The sequence below is a fragment of the Gavia stellata genome, chromosome 9 (assembly GCF_030936135.1).
Source record: "Gavia stellata isolate bGavSte3 chromosome 9, bGavSte3.hap2, whole genome shotgun sequence".
Lineage (NCBI taxonomy): Eukaryota > Metazoa > Chordata > Aves > Gaviiformes > Gaviidae > Gavia > Gavia stellata.
In genome coordinates, this window is record NC_082602.1 from 26492192 (window position 1) to 26517602 (window position 25411).

Here is a 25411-nt window from a genome sequence, read left to right on the forward strand (position 1 = left end):
CTGGGAGGCTACAGGTTCCAGCGTGTGGCCGCTCACATCACGAAGGAGCACAGCACACTGGGACGTGTAGTCTCCACAGGCCCTTTCTCACAGTGGACAGAGTCCTCGGGAAGCTGCAGGCCAACATGGGATCCCTTTGCAATGGTTTGACCACCCGTTCTCAAAAAAAAATAATTCAAATATGGCTTTGTTTATGTTCATGGACTGTTAATCAGCATTCACAAGATTTAAAATTAAAAAAAAAAAAACCAACAAGCATAATTTCCTCTGTCTCTCCTCTGCCCAGAAGCAGACTACTGGTAGAAACCAAAGCTGGAAAAAAAATAGTTGAAAGTCAGCTAAAGTCACCTTGGTAACTGCAGCAATACACTTGCCCAGAACAGGAGACATCAAACCCAACTACAAACAGCTTTAAAGAAACAAAAAGAATGTAATCATCTAAAGAATTAATCTGACAACTGCCCACGTTTACACCTCCCACAAGCTCCCAATCAGAGGGAAATGCGCTTTAATCTCTTCCAACTCCCCTCCAGTTTCACAAAACACGAGATGTGCAGTCCTTAAACTGGGGCATTTCCGGCATGCTGCTTCCATTTAAATCTACTGCCTTTCCTAATGCAGCAGCCCTGGCTTTTGCAGACTTGTTTTTTCTGGACACTGAGAAACGTGAATTTTTTTTGTGGGGGTTGGATGAAGTATTAAATCTGGAATAGACAAGGTTTGCAACATTTTACATGATAGTCAGCTAGATCTTAGTCATAACAAATAAAACTCCACTGGCTTTTGCTGCTGATTTATTTGGTGATGGGGTGGAGGAAGCAAAGGCTTACGGGTAACTGACAGTCGTAAAACCAGGGATGTTAGTGTTAGAAAGCAAACTTTTTCTACATTTTCCTCTGAGGCTGAAAACTACAAGCTGTGGATGGCAGCGTGTGTTATGACATGAACTTTTTATTAATAACAACCTAGAATTCCTGCTGACCCTTCATCTGGGCCATCACACTTTGGAAGGGCCTGCGGAAGGATTTCTGTTCCCAAAGGGAGAATTTTAATGGGTCTTGCCGAGTCCCTGTGTCATGCGACATGTTCCAGAGTCTGAAAGTGATGGCACTGTGGCCTTGTGTTATGTGCAGTCCACAACATGTCCAGAAGTGCCCACCACACAAAACTCTGGTTTAGAAAAGTATAGCTTAGACAGAAGGTTATTTGGTTTCCGCTATTGGAGTTTTGCCCTTAACTTTATATAGATGAAATTGTGTGAGCTCCACTAAAGTGAAACAAGAAACACGGAGACCGTGACTATTTTGGAAAAGTTTTGTGGAAAGGATTAATAATTTCATGTCATTCAAAGTATTAACTACGAGTTTGCTTCCCTCCTTCACCTTTTTGACAGAAGGGCTGGTTACTTATTAATGTGAAGTCATAATTATTGACAGCCTTAAAGTCGTGACAGTTCCGTTTGATAGTTACACATTAGTCAACATCTTCTCTTGAGCGTGTAATGACAAACAGCATTTGCTGTTTTTAATAAGACTTAGAAAGCTTTGCCCCTTGCCTCCAGAATATTGTCGTCATTCCTATTATTGCATTAACAACCGGAGGCTGTTTCCCCTCAGGACTGCGGCCCCATTGTGCTAGCAGCTGTACTGGCTAGCATGGTGGAAACCTCAAAACCCACCTTCAGCTCGGGGGATTTGGAGCCCAGGGGTATGGGGAACTGTCCTGCGGCTGTCTGTCCTCTGAAGCATGAACCTACAGCAGCGATTGCCTGGGAGGCTGTGTTACGGGACGTGCCCGGCACACTTAGGCGGTCCAGGTGAGAAGGGCACAGTCTTTTGTCTGTAGCAACAACATTGCTGTAAAACTCCTGATCCGCTCCGGGGATCTGCATTTAACGAGTGCAAGCTTATGGCCTGCTTGAAAATCATGCGTTGCTAATGGCTGACCCTTTTGGTAGGGATTGATAAATGAATGATTGGAAGTGGTAGACCACAGGCTGACTTTCCCACAGCTCACTGTGTATATAAGATCTGATAAGGAAGTTGAGGCAAAGCTTAGCTTAAGGTCAACTGATCATTAATCAACTGTAACTGCACGTCTCAGGTAATCAGCCTGCAAAATGCTGGCCCACTCCACTCTTTGAAGACCCCACCTACAAAGAGCTGTAAAATGTTTGCTAAGGAGATTAAACACAGCTTTAAGTGCCACCTATAGACTACAAAGCATGTTGTGTCTTTACTTCAGGGTTAACCCACCAGACTGACACTCTGCTGACTGTCAGTCCATCAGCCCACCCCATACATAAGCTGTATCCTGACCTACTGTGTCCTTGCTGGGTCCCTTAGTGCTTTTGTGTGTTGCTAAGGCAGAACATGGGACGCGTTTTACAGGAGGAGCTGAGCTGCTCTGATTTTTTTCCCTGCATGTCTCTGACCTGGCCATGCAGAGTATTTGCAGGAAGGCACTGTGAGATACCAGAGTTTAGCTTGTATCCTCATTTCAGAGTGGGCAGCTCAGCAGCCTGGGTGAAAGGCTCACCTGGGACCAGGTGACCTGGGAGAAGCAATAGGCTGATCTGCTTTGGAAGCCACACTGAACTGTATTACTATGTGTGTGGTGGATGGGAGTAACTTTGGGACAGCACCCAAATGTAAAATCAAGTAGATGTGTGATCTATGTCAGCTTGTGAGGGTCAAGCTGTTTCTTTACAATCATTTCCAGATGTACATTAAAGGTGGCTCCACTTAGGTGGAGGAAGGATCTAGGCTTGTTTTAACAGTCTTCCCACATGGAGCCACAGCCTGATAGCCTTGTTTGGCTTTTGGTCTGTCTGGCACTATGGAACCACATTGCAATGTGGCGTCTCTCACTTCCCTCCTGCTTTCCTTGTCCCCCTCCTCTGGTCGTTCTGTACTATAGTAACTATCTTAACAAAGTCTTACCTCTATTAAGTTCACGTGGAATGCCAGGTGAGAAAAATATGAAGTACATATCAGTCCAAGTAATCCGCAAAAATTGTAACCCCTCCCATCCTTCATTCTTTGTTCTGCACTATCAAGTAAGGGATCACGCTGATGCTCTTTGAACATATAAAGTGTTTATGGTCAAGTATATTGAGATATACCAGTTTGATTATCTAGAGGATTCTGTCTGCCAAAGTTCCTAATCATGTAACAACATAACCTTTAGTCGTAGCTTCACAATATGCTGGTCTTGCAGAAATGAATGAGTAAGAAAGCAAAGCTGCATTGTCTCAAAGCAGCTCCACTTACAAGGGAAAACAATCTGTGGATGTCCTACTTGTCACATGTAGAGTCCATCTTTTTGCTGTTGCACTTGATGCTGGTGGAAGCGGAGCGTTCTCAAAACCTTTTCGTTGAACTGTGCGAAGAAATGATTTGGAGACAATTGTAGGGATGCCTCAGACCTGAAAGATACTCGAGCAAGGGCACAAGGGACTGGACAACTCTTTCCTGCAGGCCACCACCTAAAAAATCCTGAAGATAAAGCAAAAGCAGGAGGGAGGGCACACCTGGTAATTCTGCCAAGCCATTTTATAGTGGTTTGGGGTCTTGGAGAGTGTAGTTTTGCTCCAGTTCTTTCCAGAAATTTTATTTCCTGTATGCTGGGAAGGGATGCACCATGTGTGTGCACCAATTCAGATCCTAGGTTGTCAAATCAAGGTGAAGAGCTGCATGCTGGGACTGGTAGTCTGAGGGAGGCTGTGTCTCTGTAGGGGTGATGAAAACTCAGATGTGTCTTTGTAACAGTTTGCTCCCGTGTCCTTCAATATTCGCACAAGCGCTCTGAAACGCAGCAGAAATAGCACGCAGCACTGGGATCTTAAACACGTGCATTTTGTCTCTTCTCTTAGAAGCCGTAAGGACAGTTTAGAAAGCGAGAGCTCAGCAGCTATCATTCCTCATGAGCTAATCCGCACAAGACAGCTGGAGAGCGTACACCTGAAATTTAACCAGGAGTCCGGAGCTCTCATTCCCCTCTGTCTAAGGTGAGTGAAGCTGTCCTTCCCCCTCAGCTTGTGCTAACATGCCGCTTTTGCCTTGTGGCATTGTTTCGCCATACAGACATGCATGCAATGGGTCTTTTAAAGGCCAGAGCTGAGATATTTTGCCAAACACATTAGAAACAGATGATTCTTTGCATGTGTGTTCATCATGGTAAAATTGTTTCTAATTCTTTTTACGTCCTTCAGTGTATTTTGAGTGCTGAAACAGGACGGGGTTAGTATAGGGGTTTTTTTATTAGTCTAATGCTGGCAACTCTGATAAAGAAGGGATGTTTTAACATCATATTCTGTCAAAGAAATCCCTTAAGTAGTTAATTCTGGCTTATGGACTCAGATACAAGTGGTTGTGCAAAGCCTGTTTGCAATCAGTTTATGTATGGAAGTGTGTTTTTTAGACAAATTATGTCACTTACATGACTGAAGGAACAAAACATTGCGTGCATACTCTACACATTGTCTTTCAAAGGTTCAGGCTGTGCATACCACTGTAAGTGACTTTTCTAGGTTTCCACAATTTCACTCAGCACTATTTTGAAAAATACCTCTGGCAAATGTAGTCCTTAACATAAAGATGAACTGTGAGGCAGGGACAAATTATTGCAGGTGATTGAGTTACTTTAGCTTAATGAGTTACATATCTGTAGTATCAGAGTTAGAAGCAGCAGCAGGTGCATGCTCGCCTGTGCCTGTTGAGAAACCAATGGGACAGTTAACATGAACGTATTTTATTTTACATCACAAATGTGTGAACAGTCTGTCCTGATCAGTTACTGCAGCTCAGCTGACCAGCAGTAACTCATCAAGCAACTGTGACTCTGTTAGGCGCTGTATATCTTACCTGAAGTTTTCCCCCTTGCATGTTGGAAGCCATGCATGCGTGTCACACATGCTCTGAGCCTAAATACCAGAGCCATGGTTTTCCCTGTGGAAAGCACTGAATGAAAAAAAGGGAAGCGATACCGTAGATGGTCATGCATGTATATTTTCTAGGCATTTGCTTAAATAATACAGGTTATATTTCTCAAGTGCCAGGGCACTACATATTACTTAGTATAGTAAGATTACTAAGTATTGTCATGGTAGGTAAATTTGGCCCCACCAATGACCCTGCATAGAAATGCATCTTCATGTTCCCACATGATGTGGAGTCTGGATTCTCTTCTGCAGTTTTCATCTTACTGAAAGACTGGCAGTCCCCTGCCCTCGCATACATCAGCACCTCATCATGCAGATAGGCCTGCAGTGGGATTTGGATGTATTCTAGTTCTGTAACAAGGCCCTGAAATTAAGGGGGGAGATAAGGGGGAACTCCCTCCTTCAGAAGGAGGCTTGTGACCTGCTTTGTGGAGCAAATCATTCATATTCCTGAAAAATTAATAGTTGCTGCCTTCAAAATGGTTTCCCATGCTGATGCCAGAAGCTGTAGTGTTGTATCTTCATATTCTGTTGAATGCTGCTCAGACCCTCTCAATTCACACACGTTTTATTCCCCAGGGGAAGGCTCTTACATGGACGGCACTTTACATATAAAAGTATTACAGGGGATACAGCAATCACGTTTGTATCAACAGGAGTAGAAGGAGCCTTTGCTACAGAAGAGCACCCCTATGCAGCACATGGACCTTGGTTACAAGTGAGAGAGCCTCCTTCCTTTTTCTCCCCCTTCTTCCTTTACTGTGTCCTAAAAATGGTCCTGCTAGGGGCTTATGTGGTTTAAAAGTGTAACAAACCTGTATTTTCTGCTGCAATATCTCTCATAGATGTTGTGTAATATTTTCAGTAATTATGGACTCAAAAAAATAATGGTGAACTCTTCCTATTTATATTAATGGAACTAAAATTGATAAGCAGTAGCTGGAAAGTTCAAAAATCATCTGTGAATACAGTAGTGTCCATTTCCTGGAGTCTGCGAACACTTTACAGGCTGTATTTACTCTTGATTTCTGCCAGAAAGGAATTTGGGGAGGCAGAGTGGAATGACCTAAACAAGAATGGAGCCAGGGCGGAAGAGCTAGAAAGCTGTGGGACTGTGATCCTACAGAGCCAAGATCTCAGTTTTACATCATCCCTAACAGGAGAGCAATGCAGAGAGCACAGCTTCTTTCAGTTTTAGCTCCTTCCTATTGATTCTTTGACAAAAGCTCGTGGTTGCTTGAAGCACCCACACATTTTCTGCACCCAGATTTTTTCTGTATCACAGATTTTCCTTGGAAACTCCCCATCTGCTTGGTGTTGAGGGTCAGCCCTACAGAGCAGTGATGCACTAATGATTTGATGGCGTAGCGCTATTCTAACCTTGAATTTTTTCATGGTTATAAACATACTGCAAAAAGAAAAAAGCTTTGGGGAATTTGCTTATGCAGAAAAGCCCATCTCTGAGGGACTACATGTATGCAGTATGTCTCTGCCTTCACTGTTACTGTGACATTCCTGCCTCCCCTTCTGTTTGTAAGGAGGGGGGTTGTTTTAGCATTGCAGTGTTGCAGTTAACCTTCCAGTGACTTGTTTTCAAGGCATTCCACTGCCCGTATTCATACGTCTGGAGGACATCATACCTTGAAATCTGTACGACTTGTAAAGGAGCTGATCTTGGCTAGAATCATCTTGTGTGTAGGGATTTTCAAAGACCTTGCGTGCTTTGATTGTACTGACTGGAAAGTGCAACACTCCTGTAATGATTAACAGCAAACGAACGGTCAGGTTTAAGGGTGGGTCATTTGCTGTTGGTTCCTGTGCTTGCCAACACACACGATACACAGGATCTTGTGACTGTGTTAACTCCAAACATAAGAGTGTTTGTTTGCATTTACATCACATCTCAAAATGTATTGATGTGTAGTCAGGTAACCTCTAAAGAGTGAAGAATGGCAATAATTAGGTCACCATTCAGACATGTAACTAATATTAACCCTTATGAACCTGGTTGCTTGCATGCGTGTTACTTTGGTGCTGAAAATTATGGAAGATTTTTGGAGCAGGTGGGAGGGAGAGGTGGAGAATTGCTGGTTTGTGAGCAGTAGGGAGAAGCAAGTTCCCTCGTTTGTCTCCTACACAAGGTCAACTTATTGGATCTTCTCCTCTGACGTGACCAGCCCTGCTGCTGGCTCCTGCCCCATCCTGTGATGAGAATGAAGGAGGACAGACTGGGTGGGGGAGGAAGGGAGGCTAAAAGCAGCCTGGGACAAGAGGAGGAGCACCCGGTTGTGAGACACAGTGGGAGTGTCTGAGGCTCTTGGCTTAATATGCAATGGGAGGCTTGATCCATGCTCAGCAGTCCCTTGTGGTGTTGGGAGCGGAGGAGGGAGGTTCATGTGGCTTTGCTTCAGAAGTAAAATAAGTTGTGGCGCATAAAATTTCCAAGGAGGCGAGCTGTGTTTGGTTTAGTCCCTTGCAGCCTGGGCTGGCCGAGTTGGCAAGCCCCGCAAAGCTTTCACAGCAAGGCCCAGAGAGGATATTCCTCCTCCCTCGCTTGGGACCCCAGGCACAGCGATGAGCTCCAAGGAGAGTTGGCAGCTGAAAACAGATCACTGCAATGCAGGGGCTTGTTGCAAAGACAAGTAAATGGAGAGACCGTGGAGAGGAAGGGAGATGGTAGGCATCGCCTCCTGTGGGTTTTTTCCCTATCTTAGGGGCGGAATAAGAGCCTGAAAAATCCTGACTCTGCAGCAGCCAGAGAGTGACTCCTCTTGAGCCTGAGCTTTGGTACAGTGAAAGCCCAAACCTGCAGACTAAACACAATACCTCCTGTTTACATCTCATGGGCTGGAGTGGAGCGTGTCGAAGGTGGGACAGGCCGGAGAGTTGCTGCACAGTCTATCAGCCCCCACGGCCCGGGCTGAGCAATAAGCTGAGAGTCACTGGGCTCTCAGGGTTAGCAGATGACAGGAGTTTGGCAGGTCCCGGTGCCATTCCTACCAGACAGGTGTCCGTATCACCACTGCAGCTGGTACTTGGCGGGAGCCGTTTTAGCAGTCTCAGCAGAAAAGGCAAGGAGTCATTAGACCACGGAGATTGTACACCCCATTTCTATCAACAGTCTTTCCAGGTCACGTTCGAGGCATGTTAGTAGGGGAAGCCTGTCCTGCTGCTGCCCATGCTCTGGGGATGATTAGATTATTTCATTCTCCAGAGCTGTCAAATTGGCACCTTTCCCAAGTACTTGGAATTCTTTTTTTTTTTTTTTTTTTCATTTAAGTAACATTTAATTAGTTCTAAGAAGCTAAATTCTATTAAAGGTCTAAGCATGTCAGGCTGGTTTATTTCTGAACTTCTTCCACTGTGTCATGTATTGTTGAATAGGGAAATTGCTTTGACTCAGTAATGTACAAACATATTCAAGAAGTCCTCCTTGTTAACACTAGACTCCTGTTTATATGCTAGTTACCGTGGCAAAGCCTCTGATGTGTAACACTTGCATTAACATTACACATGATCAAAGGCCTCCACAGTTCTTTCCTCCACTCCCCCTTCCCCCAGTGCTGTGACAGCAGAGCCCCCACACTGCCTCCTAAGCACCTCTCCTCTCCTTTCCAAGGGGTACGTGTTCCAGATGCACAGAGAAAGGCCATGCAGGAGGTGTCTGGCCCCATGTTGGAGGGTTGAGAATGCTGATCATGCAGACAGACTCTGACATTAACTGCCCCACAGTGACATTCGTATTCATGGTGGATTGTCCAAGGTTCTTGGTCTGACATCTGAGCTGTGCCAAGCGTTCAATTCGTCACAGATCAACCTTGTTTGTCTCTAAACCTACCCAAAGCAAGGTGAGGTTGTGTGTGTGTTCTCCCTCCCTCCCTTACTTACGTTCCGGCAGATGATAGAGACACTCTGTTGAAATGTGTTACTGATCAAGCCTGTCCCAATAAAGTTGCCTGAGCCTTTAATACATATTAATATTATCCTGGGGTAGTTTGTGTCAAAGCCTGTCAGCATGCATCATCCTTTGGGAATTACCATCATTAAGTCTTCAGTGATGGGAGTCGGGACATGCTTCTACAAAGCTCCTCTGCTTTTATGTGGAGCTCTCTGCCTGTCTAGCACAAAGCAGACTGTTCTCCCCTCCTACCTTGCTCACCTGGACTGCTTACTCTCCCCAGAGGGGAGAAGGAGGTTTGTTTAACACTACCTTTAGATAATTTTTGTTCCTGCTGCTTTAGGCAGTCATTGTTCTAGGGAAGAAGATGACACTCAAGTCTTTGATCATGTGCAACGTACATATTACGCATCAGATATTGCTGCAGACATACGAGCCAATACAGTGCAGTAAAAACAAACCTATAGTTAAAGAGTCCTCGTTAACTGCAACATCAAGCACACAGAATTTAAGAAATATCGGAACAACAGTCTTTGCACTTTAGCCTTGCCCTTGTTGGACTTGTGTATTTCGATACCATACCTAACTGAAGGATCATATATACTTTTTACAAAGCACACAAGCCTCATTCAGTGCACAAAGAGGCAGCGTATTTGGGGGATGAATCAGGAGTGTGGAGTAAAGTAGGCTCTTGCCTGTAGGACTTCCACTTCGATTGTTTGTTGAAATTAGAAGGTGTGCAGTGAATGAGGCAGGTAATTGCAGAAAAATCACAACAGTCTCATGGCGAAGCCTGTTAAATGTTGCCCTGGAGAATTGGATCCTGTTCCTGCCTCTACTGCTCTGTTGTTTCTTGATGCTATTCCAGAGTCTGGAGCTAAAATGTTCTCGGGTGGCAACTCAGTTTGTGTTCCTCGTTTTCTGGATGGCCGGCTCAAGAACCGAGGCCTGATCTGTGTTCCCAGTGGCAGGAGGAGGCCGGGAGAAATTCCTCTGCAGATACCCCTGAGCCCCTCAGTGCTGAGTGAGCTGGAAAACAGGGACCTGCAAGTCTTGAGACAGGCACTCGTAAGAAATGGACGTTCAGACTCAGTTTTCTCTTCACTGATTTTCCCATGTCTGTTCAGGAAAACCTTCTTCCCGTCATCCTGTGAAGATTAATTCAGTGCTTGCCAAGCATTCCAGCTCCACAGATGAACACCAGAAACAATTTCAGGAAGAGATTAAAATTCGTTCTTGCAGGTCAGGAGAGAGAAAGGATCTCTTTGGGGTAGGGGGTCAGCCTGGAAGTTGAAGACCCATGTTCACCTCCCTGCTCTTGCAGATTTTCTCCATGACTTTGTTAGGTCTCTTTTAGCCTCCCTCCCCCATCTGCTGCATGGAGAGGAGCGCTTCTCTGCCTTGCAGAAATGTGAGGCTGAGCATGTCAGAGGCTGTGAGAGTGGTCAGGACAGTAAGATTAGGTACTTCCAGTGTAATCCATGCTGGCAGTAGTCGGATGGAGCATACTAAATAAAGGGGAAGAGAGTAGGAGGGAACGGGGAAGTGAATGATAATGAAAAGAAATGCTGACTAATGCTGCATTCAGTGAGCAGAACCATCCTGAGGACTGAGCAGGGCAGAGGTCTTGTGGGAGAAAAATGGTAGGCGATCCTGTGATTACAGATTTGTTTTGTGAGGCAGACATATGCTGGGGGTCAGATTAGCATGGCACAGTCAATCTCTGTGCAGCCATTTCCAAAATTTTGTATGCCCGATGTCGCTGGTCTCCAAATGTAGAGGGTTTTTTTTTTCCAGGTAATTTACTCGGTTTCAGAACAAATTCTGTTAGGCAGATGGAGGCTATGGTTCATTTGCAGTTGGCACCTTCCTATTCTCAGCACAAGGTCTGTGTCTCCGCGTGAGCTGAGGAGCTCACAGCGGCGGTGGGGTGTTATCCTCTGGCACCAGTCTCTGCTGGAGGACGCTCTTTGCTCACCTCCCGTGCCAGTAGGTTTGCAACGTCCAGCAGATAGTGCATGGATGCTGAGGCTGTGGAAATGGGGTTCTCCTCCAGTCTCCCTGCCCTTTGCGTCACCTCCAGCTTTGGCCTCTGATCTGCCCTCCATCCTGTTTTTCTGTGTCTCTGTCTTCCCCTCATCCTGGCCTGTCTCTGCTTTCCTCTCCTCCCCTTCATTCAAGTTGGCAAATTCCTTCTCCTCCTCCTCCACACGGCCTGACTTCCAGCAGGAACGCTGAGAGCACTGGAGAGTTTCCCCGCTTTTAGTCTTGATGTGCCTGGTGCCATAGCAATCTCTCGCCACTCAGAGGAATGATCAGAGGGAAAACTACTCCTTAGCTACCTCTGCCCTGTGTTTGGGGCAGAGCTGCCTTGGGCTGGGACATGATCAGTAAAGAGGGCTCTTCAGTACATTTTTTCTGCCTGTCTCTGAAAGGCTGTGGGCAAACAGTGACTTTCAGAGGCTTCTGACTCAGCAAAGCATTTGCATGATCAGGAGGAAGACTTTTCCTTGACCTCCAGAGCATTTTTTGCTAATCTTCATCGCCCTCCTCCTGTGGGGTACTTCTTGTGCTTTGCAACAAAATGATCATATGCATTTGTTAGTACTGTCAAAAAATACTTTTTCCAAAATGCCTCTCTGAGATAACTTGATTCATTTTGCCCTAAAAACCTTTAAAAAAAAAATCAAAACCAAGGCATCCAGCATGGAAAAATAAGTTGAGGCTTAGGACAGCAAGGTCAAACTTCTCATAGAGAATGTTAAATGTGCCTGTAGGCAGGATAGGTACATGGAGGCTGCGGGAAGCATCCAGCATTCAGGAGCTATCAACATGCGCTATCTATGCTTGGGGGGGGGCGGCGGGGGGATTACTGTGAGCAGGGTCACAGGGGACGATCCATTCTTTCGGTTTGGCAACCTAAGTGAAAAATCTGGGAAAGAAGATTAGACTGAGCCCAATCTTTAAATGTTTTCAGTTTTTCTTGCAGAAACAAAAGCCTTAAAGAGACCAAAAGCTGAAAAAAAAAATCCTTTTGTGTTGAATGAAACCAGAAATAGAAGGTTTTCTTCAAGAAAAACAGGAAAAAAAAAATCTAATTTTGCAGAATGGAGCTGGAGTTGTTAGAAGTTTTGCCTTCTCTAATCAATATTTGAGGGATAAAACACTCGCCTAGGAGATGAGAAACTCATGGTTTTTTCCTTTCCTTTTATTTGAACCCCTATTTCTACTTCTTGGCTTTATGGGCACCACAACTATAGGGTATTTTGGTTCTTCCTCAGCTCATCCAATTGGAGTTGTTCCACATCATATAAAACGCTGAATTAGTCACAGAGACAGAGAGCACAAGAGAATGACTCTGTTCCGGTAGAGTTAGGACATTCCCCTGGAAATGAGCACATCTGGTTCTTCTCTCTGCTGTACCACATGTTAAATCATTTATGCACATTGGCATAATGGCAGCAGCAGAGGTTCAAAGCAACGTTTGAAAGAGCTACTCTGACGCTTGAGATGCTCACTTGTAAGTGGCAGCTATGCGTCGAGTCCTCTCTTTTAAGAGATAGGGATTGATTTTTGGTCTCCCCAAACTTGAGTATTTGTGTTATGCCTGGTGAGTTTAGGGACAACACCCACAAATGGATTTAAGTCATGAACAACTACAACCTGCTCGCTCTTCCCCAAAGCAGTTTTATGCATTTTTCCCAAAAAAAGCTTTTTCAGAATCTTTTGGGTGGCTTCAGCAATCTAAACTAATTCTAGGGCATTCTAAACTAACGCTTTCCAGTAAGTTTATTGTCTTTCCCAAACACTCCCCAAAGCCTCACTGCATCATCCCTTTGTGTTCTTCTTTCTCACTGCTGAATGAGACGCTGGGGGAAACTTACAGGGTAAAAATGTCCCGTTAGATCATCACAATCCGCCTCGTATCAACTCTCCTGCAGCATGTTCTCTAGTACTTTGTCCAGGCTAGTTTTGGATGAGTCAAGTTCTTCCGTCCTTCTTAAGCCAACTGACTATCCTGCCACCTCATGCCCCTCCCTTGCTACTCAAACTACATTTTGGCTACTTTGTGTAGGTTTTTCTTCCACCCACTTGGAGCATTTTCTGAAATGCCTGTTCTTCCTTTGCATTTTCACTCTGAAAGAATCCGTATTGCCTGTTGTCTTGGCTCTCTTGTCAGCCTTCTCTCCAGCTGAGCCAAACTTTATGTGTTCACTAAAAGCAGCTCTGTCTGCAAGATGGATCTCGCCAGGCAGGGCTCTGAGAAGCCCAGGTACCCGGAATCAGCCTTATAGTTGGGAATGTTGTGGAGAGATCCTGCAAGGTCAAAATCTTTCAGTGTCATCATATACTTCATCTTCTGGGATTGTAACATTTTGGTATGAAGCAATAGGGTCCCTGAGGCATCTGTGACTGGATGTTTTTCCTTTACAAGGAAGGTAGTGAATCTCCTGGAAGAGCAACAGTGGAATTTCCCGTCAAAGGTGTTTGTTGCAATACTGGTACCTTTGAGGCTGTAATAAGAGCTGTGGTAGATTCAGGCAGACGGTGGCCTCTCCAGCCAGTGTCAGGGCTGGCTGGGCGTGACATAAAAAGATGCAGTGACAAGGCCTCTGCCCTGAACCACTTGCAGTCAAAGCAAAGCACTGCAAAGAAGGCCAAGCCAAGGAGAGAGCAGAGATGGGTTGGGGGATGCTTATGGCACAAAGCATGATTCACCGGGGGGGTCTATTGGTAATGTTTAATTTCAGTGGGAAGTGCTGATGCGCTTTAACTTCACTTTTTGCTGTGCCGTCGACAGGAATTAAGCTGAAACATTTTTAGGGCAAAGGGCTCTTAAAAGTTGCTGGATATTTGCAGATGTAACAGATGACATGTGGCTTAGGGTACAACTGCTCCACTCGTTCCAGGCACAGCACCTGGATGGATGAACAGTTTCTTAGAAGGGTTGGTGTGGTTTACATAGGGGTTTATTGCAATGTGTCCCCACCTTCTCTGGCTGAGCTGTACAAGCCAGCTCTGTACTAAGTCCAGAACTAATAAAACATGGTTTCCTTTCTTTGACAAACCTGCTAGAAAAGCAAGTGGCAGTGTTTAATGCAAACAAAGCACTGGGGCAAAGAGTGGGCTTGTTTGGTTTGTTTCTAGGTAGGCAAGAAAATCGGGTATTATCTGCTTAATTGTCCCTGGGCCAATTGCTTGTGTCTTGCCCTGGACAAAGCATGTTTCCTGAAGTTGGACAGAGCTGCAGCTCGATTCCTAGCTCAGCTTCCTTGATGAAAGGCTTGCCAGCTGTGCCAGGCTTTCAACATCGGTGTGACCTCTGGCCCCAGCCAGCCTTTCCTGAGCTGAGAATTTCAATCCCTCATGGTAGGGTTGAACCCTATAGTGAGAGATGGGGTGTTAACTGTGGGGTGGTACCTATAAGCTGACTATGAGGTCTTTAATGTTTTACTAAGCACCAGCTGCTTTCAAAGTCAGCCGAACTCATCTGGCGCCCCATGACCTTGTGTACGATTTTAGATCTCGCCTGTTTTCATACACTTGCAGCCACGTAGCTGTAACGAGTCATGATACAGGTTCCTCAACTATCTGCGGGTACGAAAGCTTCAACACTGAAAGCTTCGACACAAGCTCCTTCAGTTGACCCATAGGTAAGCCCTGTAGGTAAAAACTAGGTTTCAGCAAGCTCAGGTGGGACTTGCCACGAGAGGGAGACATCATGCATGCAGCCCATGTGTTCCCTGAACACATCCACCTGAATAAGACAGCTTACCCTGGTATTTTGTAACATGTCTGGACACATGCAGCTGTTAATGAAGTGGTGAGAACCCAAGCTTCGAACCTCGGTTGTGCGGTAGGTACTTGTGATAGAAAATAGGGACTTATCTTTTAGCTAGTCATTGTCTTCCAAGCATCTGCAGCATGACTAACAGCTGCAAAGAACACGGAAAATGGAATCTAGATCTGCTAGCAATGGGATAGCACGTGTCTAGGCCTCTCTGGGTCAGGTCAGGGAGATCCTGGTGTGAGCAGGACCATGCAGCACTGAAGGAGATGTTTCAAATACCCACAGCTGGCTGGCGAGGCCATTCCCTGTTCATACTGCAAACAGCCATTACAAAGGCTAAGCTACACCCTGTAACCAGCTTCAGCAGGCTGGGCCAGAGGGAGTGTTTGCACAGAGCTGTGAAAACACAGCACTGTGAGTGCCCAGCCTCTGTGGCACCCAGGACGCCCGCCGCCGCTCGGGAGTGCTCCTTTGCTTCCTCAACACCAGCCGAGAGATTTCATGAGAGAAAAGACCTGTTCTGTGTGCATGGGGCGGCTTCATTTGCCCTCCAGATTGTGTCGGCTTTTCCCATGGCTGCAGCACAGCAGCAGGGCTCTGTTTTCCTTTGGGAAGGGAGTAAGCTGCTTCATCATTGTGATCTCTGTGCAGTGTCCTGTTGATAAGATCAGTTAACAGCATCGGAGGAAAACTCTAGATTCAGGTCTGACATATAAAGTGAACGGGGCCTATTTGTTTAATTTGAGCTTCTAAGGTTTAAATCCCAGAGGAAATTAAATTAGGTGCCTAGAGCAATGGCAGTCTGTCATGTTTATTTGCTGGGAATGTCACCTTTAATATCATGCACATATAACGTGTGTGTGTGTGTTAATGTAATGGGGTATCATACTGTGCAGGAGCAGGCATGCTACAAGAACTGGAAACCTGAAACGTGCGTGAGGGGAAGCTGAGATGGGATTGGATTTATTCTCATCCTTCTCTGTAGGAGCAAAGGCTCACTCATCAGCATGAAGGTGGTTTTGCTGATTGCAGGTGGGGATGGCAGCCTGATCTATGAGCACAGGCCTTAATGCTCTTGGGCTGTTTTGATTGGGCTACTTCTAAGAGGAGAAATCTTGTCTAGATGTGAATCCAGGATGACAATACTTCTTGCTTCAAAGCCCTCTTCAGCAGTTGGTGTGCTGTGGATGCATGCCTTCCCCCTGCATCCTCGGGAGAGCTCAAGAGTGCCGGTTTCCTTTGCCAAGGGACATGGCTGCTTGTACATTTGGTTACACCCAGCTTCAGAGACTCCCATCTCCAGGAAGAAGAGCAGGTCTCCCCAGCAGCATGGGGCAGTAGGGTTTGGGATGTTTTTTTTCTGACTCGGGCTGTTAAGGACAGGCTCTGAGTGACACGCTGTGTGAATGTCACTGCAGCAGTTTGTCATTGCAGCCTGTGATGCCTGCCCTCCACCAAAGTTAACTGTCTATGCAGGGCTTGCAGAACGGCACTGCAATCTTTTCTCAGTGCACCGCATAGAGCAGGCTGCCATTGCTTTGATCCCACAAACGCAGTCCATGAGACAGCTGAGCTGTGGGTGGACTCCTGTCCCGCTCCACTTGTCAGACCCTTCAGGGAGGAGTTCAGCTCACTAAATCAGTGGAATTTGGGGTTTTTTCAGCTGGATTATCAAAACTCACTGAGAGGGGGCAGTGAGGGGCAGATGGGCTCAGCCATCTCAGGGGGTTGTACCCTAGGTCAGTCCTAGCCACAGTGTTCCACATAGGTTTGTCCTGCCTCTGGGAGTCTGTGGCTTAGCCGGGACCTGACCTGTCCTCCCCTCACTCTCTCCACCCTTTGCTGTTTACCCCTGCACACCCTGTCTTGTTTTCCTCCAGCCTCAGAGCAGCTGGCTGCCTTGCACACATGGTTCCCGTTTCTCTCCTGCCTCTGGCACCTTGGGAGCTGCGCTTGTCTTCCAGTCCCCCTGCCAAAGCTGCGGCTCCTCATTCCTGCTCCCTCACCCATCCCAACCTCTGGCATTTTTGCTCATCCGTGGATGGCTGAATATTCATTTCCTCCTTGCCTGGTTGCTGTGAATACCAATTCCTCCTCCTTTTTCCGGCTGCTCTGTAGATTTTGATGTCTGCCAAATTGTTTTCATTCCTTCACCCCATTGCAGGCTGCACCTCCGCAGAAACCGATATGCTCTGTGCAGAGCCCCAGCTCCCCACCCAGCTCTTCCTTCTGAGCTGAACGATCGGGTTGCCCTCCTGCCTCCGACACAGACAGACAGCTTCCTCCTCCTGCAAACAGTCAACAAACGAGTGTCTCCAGTTCAACAGGCAGAATAGTTACAGGCTCCTGCAAGGAGACTGCAGTAGTTTGCGGTGGTAATGCGTGTTTCAGTGCGATGTTTCTCAGCTTGCCAGTCTGCGGATTGGTGCCAGGTTGCAGAGTCCTGTCCAAAGCAGCAAGCTCCTGGCTCCTAGCTGAAGAAGGGTTTTTTCATACTGGAGGTGTGATCAGAGAGGCCTGATGGAGGTGCCTGCACCCATGCTGAGCAGCTTGGTCATAAACCCTGGCCTGGAGCCTGCTGCAGGTTGAAGCTAAGCAAAGGGGGGAATGTGGTGGAGAGGGAAGGTTGCAGTTCCCTCGTCCCCTGGGAAATTTGTGTGCAATGGCAGCAGGGTGGTGAGGTTGAAGAGGAGAGAACTGCAGACACCTGGTAGCTCTCGGATCTGGATTTGGTGTTTTTGGATCTCTTCTTTTGCCAACCAAAGGGAGAAAGGGAGACCAGAGTCTTCCCTTTCTCCTTCTTTCCAACAGCCCTGCTTGTGTGTTACCAAAATGGAGCCCAAAGGCTTCCACTTGCCAAACAGCCCATGGCATCCTGGTGGTCACTCGCTCCCCACTGATGTTGCTGGCACCAAGGAGCTGGCGGGCATGGGAGGTGCCTTCCTGCATGGAGGTGGGACAGCCTGGCTGCCCCTCTTCCCGATGTGAGCTGGAGGGGACAGCAGGAGCAGTGGGAGTGGGCACTTAGCTCTGTCAGCGTTTAGTGCTGGAGCAGTTCCTTCTCTGGGAGTAAGCATGGAGCTTGTGGCTGGGGAGAGCAGGGAAAGGGAAAGGTAAGAAAGGGGGCGTGGGCATGGTGGTTGCTTCAGGATGGAAAGCAATGCCAGAGACAGAGGAAAGGGGGGGGCGAAGGAAGGAAAAGAGGAGCAGGGGAAAAGAAACAAACCTGTAGGCTGAAATGGGAATAATCCGCTGGATACTGCTGCAACCTAACTCCCAGGAATGCTCCAACGCCCCCTCACTGTGCGGAGATGTTTGCCTGGTCCCGCACTGCCGTCTCTGCTCCTGTGCCAAGCCAGCTGGCCTGCCTGGAGCTCTGGCCTTTACGGCTGTTGTGAAGAGAGGCAGGACGTGTTTGCTTTTGGCTATCACGTGCTTTTTTAAAGAGGGTGGGAGTTCCTCCCCTTGAATTCCCAGGGCTGGTTTCCCCCCGCCCGGTGTCTCCGGTTTGTGTGACTTGGGGGGCTCCATGGAGCCAGGGTCATGTCCCTCAGCCGGAAATTTTGACCCATCGGCAGCCATTTTCCTGGGATGCTTCATGCTTGCCAGCCTGGCCTTGAAATGAGCCAAAAGCTTTCCCAGCACAGGCATGCGGGCTGGGCACATGTGGTACAACGTGGAGGTGCCTAGCGTGGGTACCTCTGGGAGCACATCCCGTACCCAGCATCTGGTTCATCTGAACGACATGCTGCATTTGGGTCAGAGCCCTCCCCGTGCCCAGAGCACTGGCTCTGTACGGGTTTCAGGCTCTCCCTGCGCTGCTGTTTCCTGATTAAACTGTGAGCTTAACTTCAATGGATCAGATGAAAGCGGCTCTGTCTCCCACTGTCTCTCCAACAGTTGTTATCTTGACCCCTTTTCCTCCTTCCCCACTCTGTCTGTCTAAAGCTGAACCTCTAATTTTAGACTGAGGAAGATAATTCAGGGTCAAAAAAGATTGCAGTATAATTTTAACATTTTTTTTCAGTGGTTGGGGTGGGAGGCAAAGTTAGGAGCTCCTTGCCCTCAAACCTTTGTATTGCGGGAAAGAAGGACATGGGGGAAGGAGTGAGCGGGTACACTCTGCTCTCTGCAGAAGGCATTCTGTTTCTTGGCAGTTAGCTAAAACTAGGAGTGTAAAGGTGTAAACTACTGTATTTCCTTTGCAGATCCTATTGACCGAGGAGTTTGTAGAGAGAATGCTGGAAGATTTAGAAGATCTGAATTCTCCAGAAGAAGTAAGGCTGCATCATTCCCGTATCTCCCATGTACTGTCCCCGAGAGCTCAGCCCGTCCTGCAGCTTGCCTTTGATCCTTCCCTCAGCTCGCAGGCTACAGCCCTGCCCCGTAGACTTGAGGCCTTGCTAAACCTTCACATCCCCTGTGAACTAAGGCACTAAGAGAAGGGATTGCAAGAAATACAGGGCAGGGATGGGTATTAGAGACTGTGCATTTCCTTTCCACCAGCATGTTTCCCAACGTGGTATCTAAGCGCCACAAATCAAAGCGGTGCAGCCGCTGGGCCAGGTGGCGGGGTTTCCACCATGCCGTGAATAGTGTCCTCGGCAGCAGCTCTAGGCACTTCACCTTCCCCACTTTCAGAAAGGCTGAAAGTGGTGTCAGCACATTTACTGCTGAACAATCTGTTCTAGGGGCCTCCTTTTTTGGGTTTGGGGAGCAGATGGGGACTTTTTCACATCTGGTACTTGGCCTTCACCTGCTGCCCCTGCCTGGCATGCAGAGGACCATCACCAGCCTGGAAGCGTTATAGCAGCAGCCGAGGGAGCTTTATAAAGCTTTGCTGTGCGGTGCTAAACTTCCCCCTGCCATGTGATCTCTTCCTGGGGAACATTTAACACCCTGTCTCCCATGCATGCCATATAAATATTCTGCTTGACTTCAAAGAGCAGTGGCAGAAATGACATGTAATATTTTTAATCCCATTTTTTACAGCTCCCTGCAGACTCTAAAGCAACTTTCCTTGGCTTGTAGAGCAGCCCTCCCATCCCTTGCCCTGCTCCCCTCCCCCCAGGAAAATCTCAGGGCTCTAATTGTTTAATCCAGAGTTGATTTAATGCCAGGGTGTTCTTCACTGTGTGAGTGAGGGGAGCACGCTGCTGGCTGTGCAGTGACTTTCAGGCCAGCTTTTATCCAGTTAAACCTAATCCAAAGCTCATTTTTGCTAGTGACATGGAAGCCCAGGAGCACTTTGGTTTGAAGCCCCTTTAGTTAAGGCTTTGGACGGCTCATGTTCCTTCGCTCTCCACTGAGAGGCAGAGGCAGAGGCAGTGGGCATGGCAGCTCCTGGCACAGCGACCAGGTGCTTGGTTCCGAGTTACTGTGACTTTGCTAAATTAAAAAGTGAAAAACAAACAAATGCAAAGGATGACTTCTCCAAGAGGATTGCTTTGGAATCACTCCTGTTTATAAAAAGGAAAATACTTGAGATGAAATGTGATCTTTCAGCATCCACATTCCTCCAAGGATTTGTAACTTGCAGGATCCCAGTTTGGGCCAACTGAAGGCGTTCCTCAGCAGCACTGGCTGTTGCTGATGATATTCATGCAGTAGAACGAAGCGCTGCAAGGAGAGTCTTTCCTTTGCTGCATAAAGAGTCACCTGTGTTAAGTGAAATTAGGTGAAATGATCTGAGTATCTTTAGCATGCTTTTCACATACCCTAGACACTGAACTCAGAAGAATCCCCTGGGCAGTGTAGGGCAACTAGATTATATGGTGCAAGATATATGCAGAGCTTGCATTTCAAAAAAACAACTATAAGTGGGACTTGGGCTGTTCATGTTTCCTAAAGGAGAAAGAGTGGGAATTTATGGTAGCCACTATCCTGAAGGATACTCCAGCAGTGCCCCAGATAATGGGTCAGACCCTGAACCACCAGCCTGGCATACTAAGGTCAGTGTGTACCAACTGTAGGTTACCCTCGTAAACAGCTGCAAATGGAGCAAGGTCAGGAGCAAATTCATGTTAGAGCCCCCCTTGCTGTGGAGCAGGCAGCTGGAGGGGATCTCCTTTAGCAGGAACCTGCCACTGAGCATGTGTTAATGTCCTTTAGAAACGGGATGCTTATGGGAAGACAGACAAGTAATTGGATAAAGATGGATGATTAGCAGGTCACTGTCCCCTTGCACCAACTCTCTAATTCACGTAGCCTCTGGGATGCTTATGGCACTGCTGGCCTTGGTCTGAGGACTATCCTAGGAGAGGACCACTGTATCTATAACCCTTCTGAATTGTCACTGGTGGTGTGGGATCCCAGTGAGATTCCTCCCTGGGAGTCCCATCAGAGTGTCAGGCAGTGCTACACTGTGGGTACATTGGAGTTTTAAAAACAAAATCATCCTGCAAACTGGCTTCCAGAGCTGTCCCCCACGGGTTTTGGACCCTCAGTCTGGGCACTGGGATTGCGTGAAATGCTTGTCCAGAACTGGTTGCCATCCACCTATGTGGCAGATCTGTAGCCTAAGAGATTTCACCCCGCACCTCCCACCCCACCCCCAAAGTGTTTCTGAGAGATCTGTGTGAATACATGGGCCCTGGTCAAATGTGGTTGTGAGAAGGGTTGGTGGTAAGGCTCCTTGGAGCTCTGTCCCCGTATGGTCGTGTTTGAGATCAGAGATGTTGGGGTGACTTCCCAGCCTATGGTGGGGTGCCCTGGAGCAACGACAGGATGGGACCAGGGCATTTGCCTTGTTTGGGAAACACTGGCCAGAGACAGTGCTGTGTAAACCAGACTGGGGCAAAAAACCTCTGTTCCCTGTGCTTCAAACAATGTTTGCAAAACAGCCTGAGCAGCCGAGTGCCTGCGTGAATACGAGGCATTGTACAGGCACTCTGCGAAGCCTTTGTACCAGAGGTGGGTAGGGCTAGAGCAGAAATGCTGTTCAGGCACGCTGGCTTTCCCCAGCCAGGGCGACAGAGTTTGCCCTCCCAGAGGTGATGGCCATTTGCAAGCCTGACACCTGGCAGAGCCATGCTAGCTCACTTACATCCCACCAGTTTGAAAGCTGCCATAAGTCTCCCTTTAAAGCAAATGGGGGCTCTGGGGGACAGGGTAGGTGAAAGGAAAGGGACATGGTCAGGTATGAGGGGAGATACTTGTGCTGTGAATTGTCAGAGAGGTCAGGGAGGGGAAATGGTGATGGGGGCAGAAGCCCTCCAGCATCCATCTGATGAAATAAACAGTGCTTGGGCTGAAATTTCAGAACTTTACTTTGGCAGCTGAGGCCCAGGCCACATTATCTAATGTCCACTGCTGTCCAAAACATACTGATGGGGAAGTGTTTTCTTAGTGGCCTCTTGTTTTAAAAAATAATAATAACATGGGGCTGCCTGCCTTTGCAACGATTTTGTTTTTTCTGTGCAGGTTGCAGCGATATACATTAACTGGTTCTCTTTACTGTCTTACAGTTTAAACTTCCAAAGGAGTACAGCTGGCCCGAAAAGAAACTGAAAGTTTCCATCTTGCCAGATGCTGTGTTCGACAACCCGCTGCATTAGAGCTGAATTACACCCTTCTAACAACTGGGAGAGCCAAGTTACTGTCCATTACCCAGTGACTCACAGGATGATTAATGCAGTAAAAACTCTGCCTGCAAATAAAAGAGTTTGCTGCACAACCACTGCAAACAGAAGAGGAGCTACTCAGCACCAGCCGAGACCGAACTGAGCCCTTTCCTTTATCCTTCCCAAGGCTGAGCTCTCTGGGAACAGCCTGCGTATGTGTGAGTGCGAGTGAGAAATATTTAACTACGAAAATTAGTAGTAAGAATCCTTTCTCCTAGCTACAGAACTCTCCTCTGCCTTAGCCCAGGGTGTAGACGCTCTGCACGCCTGTATTTACACATGCATTTCTGCCAGGTGCGAGCCTATAATCCATGGATTAAATGTTCTTTACGTGACTCTGGAGTCCTTTTGTTAGCCAAACTTTTACTGACTGCAGAACTGTTCTTCCATGTGCTATTTTTTTTTTTCTTTTCAGAAACAGAATGGTATTTCCCCTGTTTAAAGGAGGCCAAAAGCTCACATGCTTGAAGCTGAACAGATTTAAAGATGAACTTTCTAGTTCAGTCAAGAAAAACAAACCCAGATCCTCCCTGCCCTCAAATTAGGCATGTTTAAAGTGTTGGTCTTGGTGCTATTAGCTATGGTATCACTGCAAACAGAGGCAACTTTATTCTCACGCATCCTGTCCTTGTGCCTGAACCCCAGGGAAGGTCACAACCTCTGGTTTTGCACAAGCAGGAGGAAGAAAGCTACCGGGGCGGGGGAGATCTCCTGTTTACAGTGTGTTTATCTTTAAAGAGATACTGTCAAGTATTTTTTCCTTGCTATTGTACAGAATTCAAGAAGCTAGAAAGGACCATTTGTTCACAGGGACAACTTCAGCAGCTCTGCAGGATCCAGAGGGCTGCTTGAAAGCATATGAAATGGAGATCTCCACTGCCCTGGCATAGCAGAGAGGATACTCAGCGTCAATAAAGCCAACTATTCTCCCTGTTCTAGCAGGGCTGTGCCCTAGTGCAACTCCATTTTCCCCTCTAGCCTCGCTATGGTGGCTCTTCTTGTTTCTGACGTCCCTCCTTTCAGATAGATCTGAACTGTAAAGCATCAAAATCAGTTTGAAAAGACCCTCCATCTAGATCCCTGTGGCTTCCTCCTTGGAGCAAACGTGGTGTGCAGAGAAGACCGTCTCTGCAGGGTCAGGTTGTGTCTCTGCATGGAGATGCTGGCCCCTGTGGATATGCTGCAGCAAACCAACGCAGGCTTTACCCCCTGCTGCTGTTGCAGGTTGTTTCTCATGTGTATTCCCCAGCCTTCCTCTGCCCATTGTCTTTTGGTGACAACTTTTCGCTCCTTGTCAGGGGAGGTGCAGCTTTCCTTCCACCCCTGTCTGCCTATGAGCTGACTTGATGATTTATGCGTAATTGCTGTGTGATCGTAATAGAAGTATAACAAAAGCCTTTAACGCTTAACTCCCCTGATCAAACAGCAAAGTCCAGGAGGCCCCACAGTACCCCAGCGTTGGTTTTCTGTTTGTTTTCTGATTTAATTTCTTCCTGGCACAGTCAGCTTTGATGTTTTTTGCATATATTTGAGGCTGGTTAATGTTGGTCAACAAGCAGAGCTAGGAGCCACAAAGCTTTCCTCAGACTTGCTACAGAATTCCTCTGTGGCCTCAGGCAAGTCACTCAATGTCTCTCTGTGCAGAGAGGGTGATTATTGACTAGAGGGCTGTAGGACCTACCGAAGCATGCCAGGGTTTGCAGGGGAGGGCGTGCTTTGTGTACAAAGTAGTATTTGTATTATTATAATTGTTGTTATATTATAATTTAAGGCAGGCCAAATGCAGGGTCCAACACTGCTGGGCAGAACCTTCCTTTCTGCAAAGCTATGAAAGCAATTTACATGTAAATGAGTTTGTCATTTTGTCTGAACTCAGAGGATCATCTTAAAATCCTGCTGCGAAAGAACAAACTTTCAGATATCTGCATGTGCCAGCCAGAGTGATCTCTGTGCTGTGGCAGACTGCCTTCATCCGTGGGATCTCTTGGCCAGTTTTCATTGTCCTGGTTAGCACTAAGCATCCCTTCTGCACTGTAGATGTATATGCAGGGTACAGTGTGGGCGAGAAAGAGGCATGAAAATGTACCAGTCCAGCTTCAAAAATGACATGCCCAAGTGACCCACCGCAAGATAATGAACAAACAGACGATTGTGGCAGTTGGGAAAAAGGCAAGGGCAGCAACTACTATTTTGTCCCAAAGCCATCCGCCAACAGTAGCCCATGGACTGCTCTTGTACGAGCTTGCTGGGGGTGCCTGCAGCAGAACTGGCCTGTTGCCATGATGCTGGCTGCTCTTCCTTGTTTCCAGATGCTAGCTCTCATTAAAAGGAGCTTAAAACCCACATCTTCGTGGAGAAGGGACATTTGGAAGGTCAATTGTTGCTGTTCCTGCAGAGATCAGCACGGGGCAGAGAGAAGTCCATCAGACCCTCTCTGGGCTCTGACACACATCTGGAAAGCTTAGGACCTCCTGCCCTATGAACTCTTTGAGCCTTCGCAGTGGGGATGTGGTGCTGTACGCAGGGAAGGCACCTCCTCCAAGCTGGCTGTGCTCCGGTTCTGCCTTTCTTACGTGTATGTTTTCCTCACCATATTTACTCTCATCAGATGCTCTGGGTTGGGTTTTCATTGACTTCAGACGGAGCACACTGAATGCATTTGAAAATCCACCCAGTATCCTTGTGTGTGTGTATTTTTGTTCCATGTCATGTATTTATATATAGTTCTGTGTATTTGAGTTATGAACAGGTGGCATGCCAGAAATCTCTATTTCTGAGACACTTTCTGACAAATCTTTGCTGGTAGCTGGATAACAATTGAGGGGAAGGTTTGAAGGGAAGGAAATGATATCTTCCTATTTAGTTAAAGGGAAAAATATTAGACAAATAAGTGCTAAAATAGAAATCTCTGTCTTATTGTTAGACCAACTATAAGAGAGAAACTGGTGAAAGTCAGCCCTTAAGCTCCAAGGTCATGTCACTGCCTCTCAACAGTTACCTAAGAATAAGAAAGTTGCATGTTGCTGAGTATCGTGAAGAGCTGTGCACCCACAGGACCTCCCATCCCCTGATTCACATCAAGTTTGCAACCGTGCCAAGGGCTTACTCATTGGCAAGTAAATGAGATCTCGAGTTTGGATATTTTCATCTTGGGGAAA

At 47.1% G+C, this 25411-nt stretch overlaps 1 protein-coding gene across 2 annotated transcripts in view; it reads left to right on the plus strand.

The window, feature by feature from the left end:
- SUFU (SUFU negative regulator of hedgehog signaling) overlaps nucleotides 1-25211 on the plus strand; it is a 94395-nt gene extending 69184 nt beyond the window's left edge. For both annotated transcript variants that reach the window (XM_059821125.1, XM_059821126.1), the window contains exons 9-12: nucleotides 3875-4009; nucleotides 5522-5660; nucleotides 18840-18908; nucleotides 22098-25211. In XM_059821125.1, the coding sequence (XP_059677108.1) occupies nucleotides 3875-4009; nucleotides 5522-5660; nucleotides 18840-18908; nucleotides 22098-22187 (433 nt within the window). In that variant the 3' untranslated portion in view covers nucleotides 22188-25211. The remainder of the gene's footprint in view (nucleotides 1-3874; nucleotides 4010-5521; nucleotides 5661-18839; nucleotides 18909-22097) is intronic.
- The last annotated feature ends 200 nt before the right edge of the window (nucleotides 25212-25411 follow it).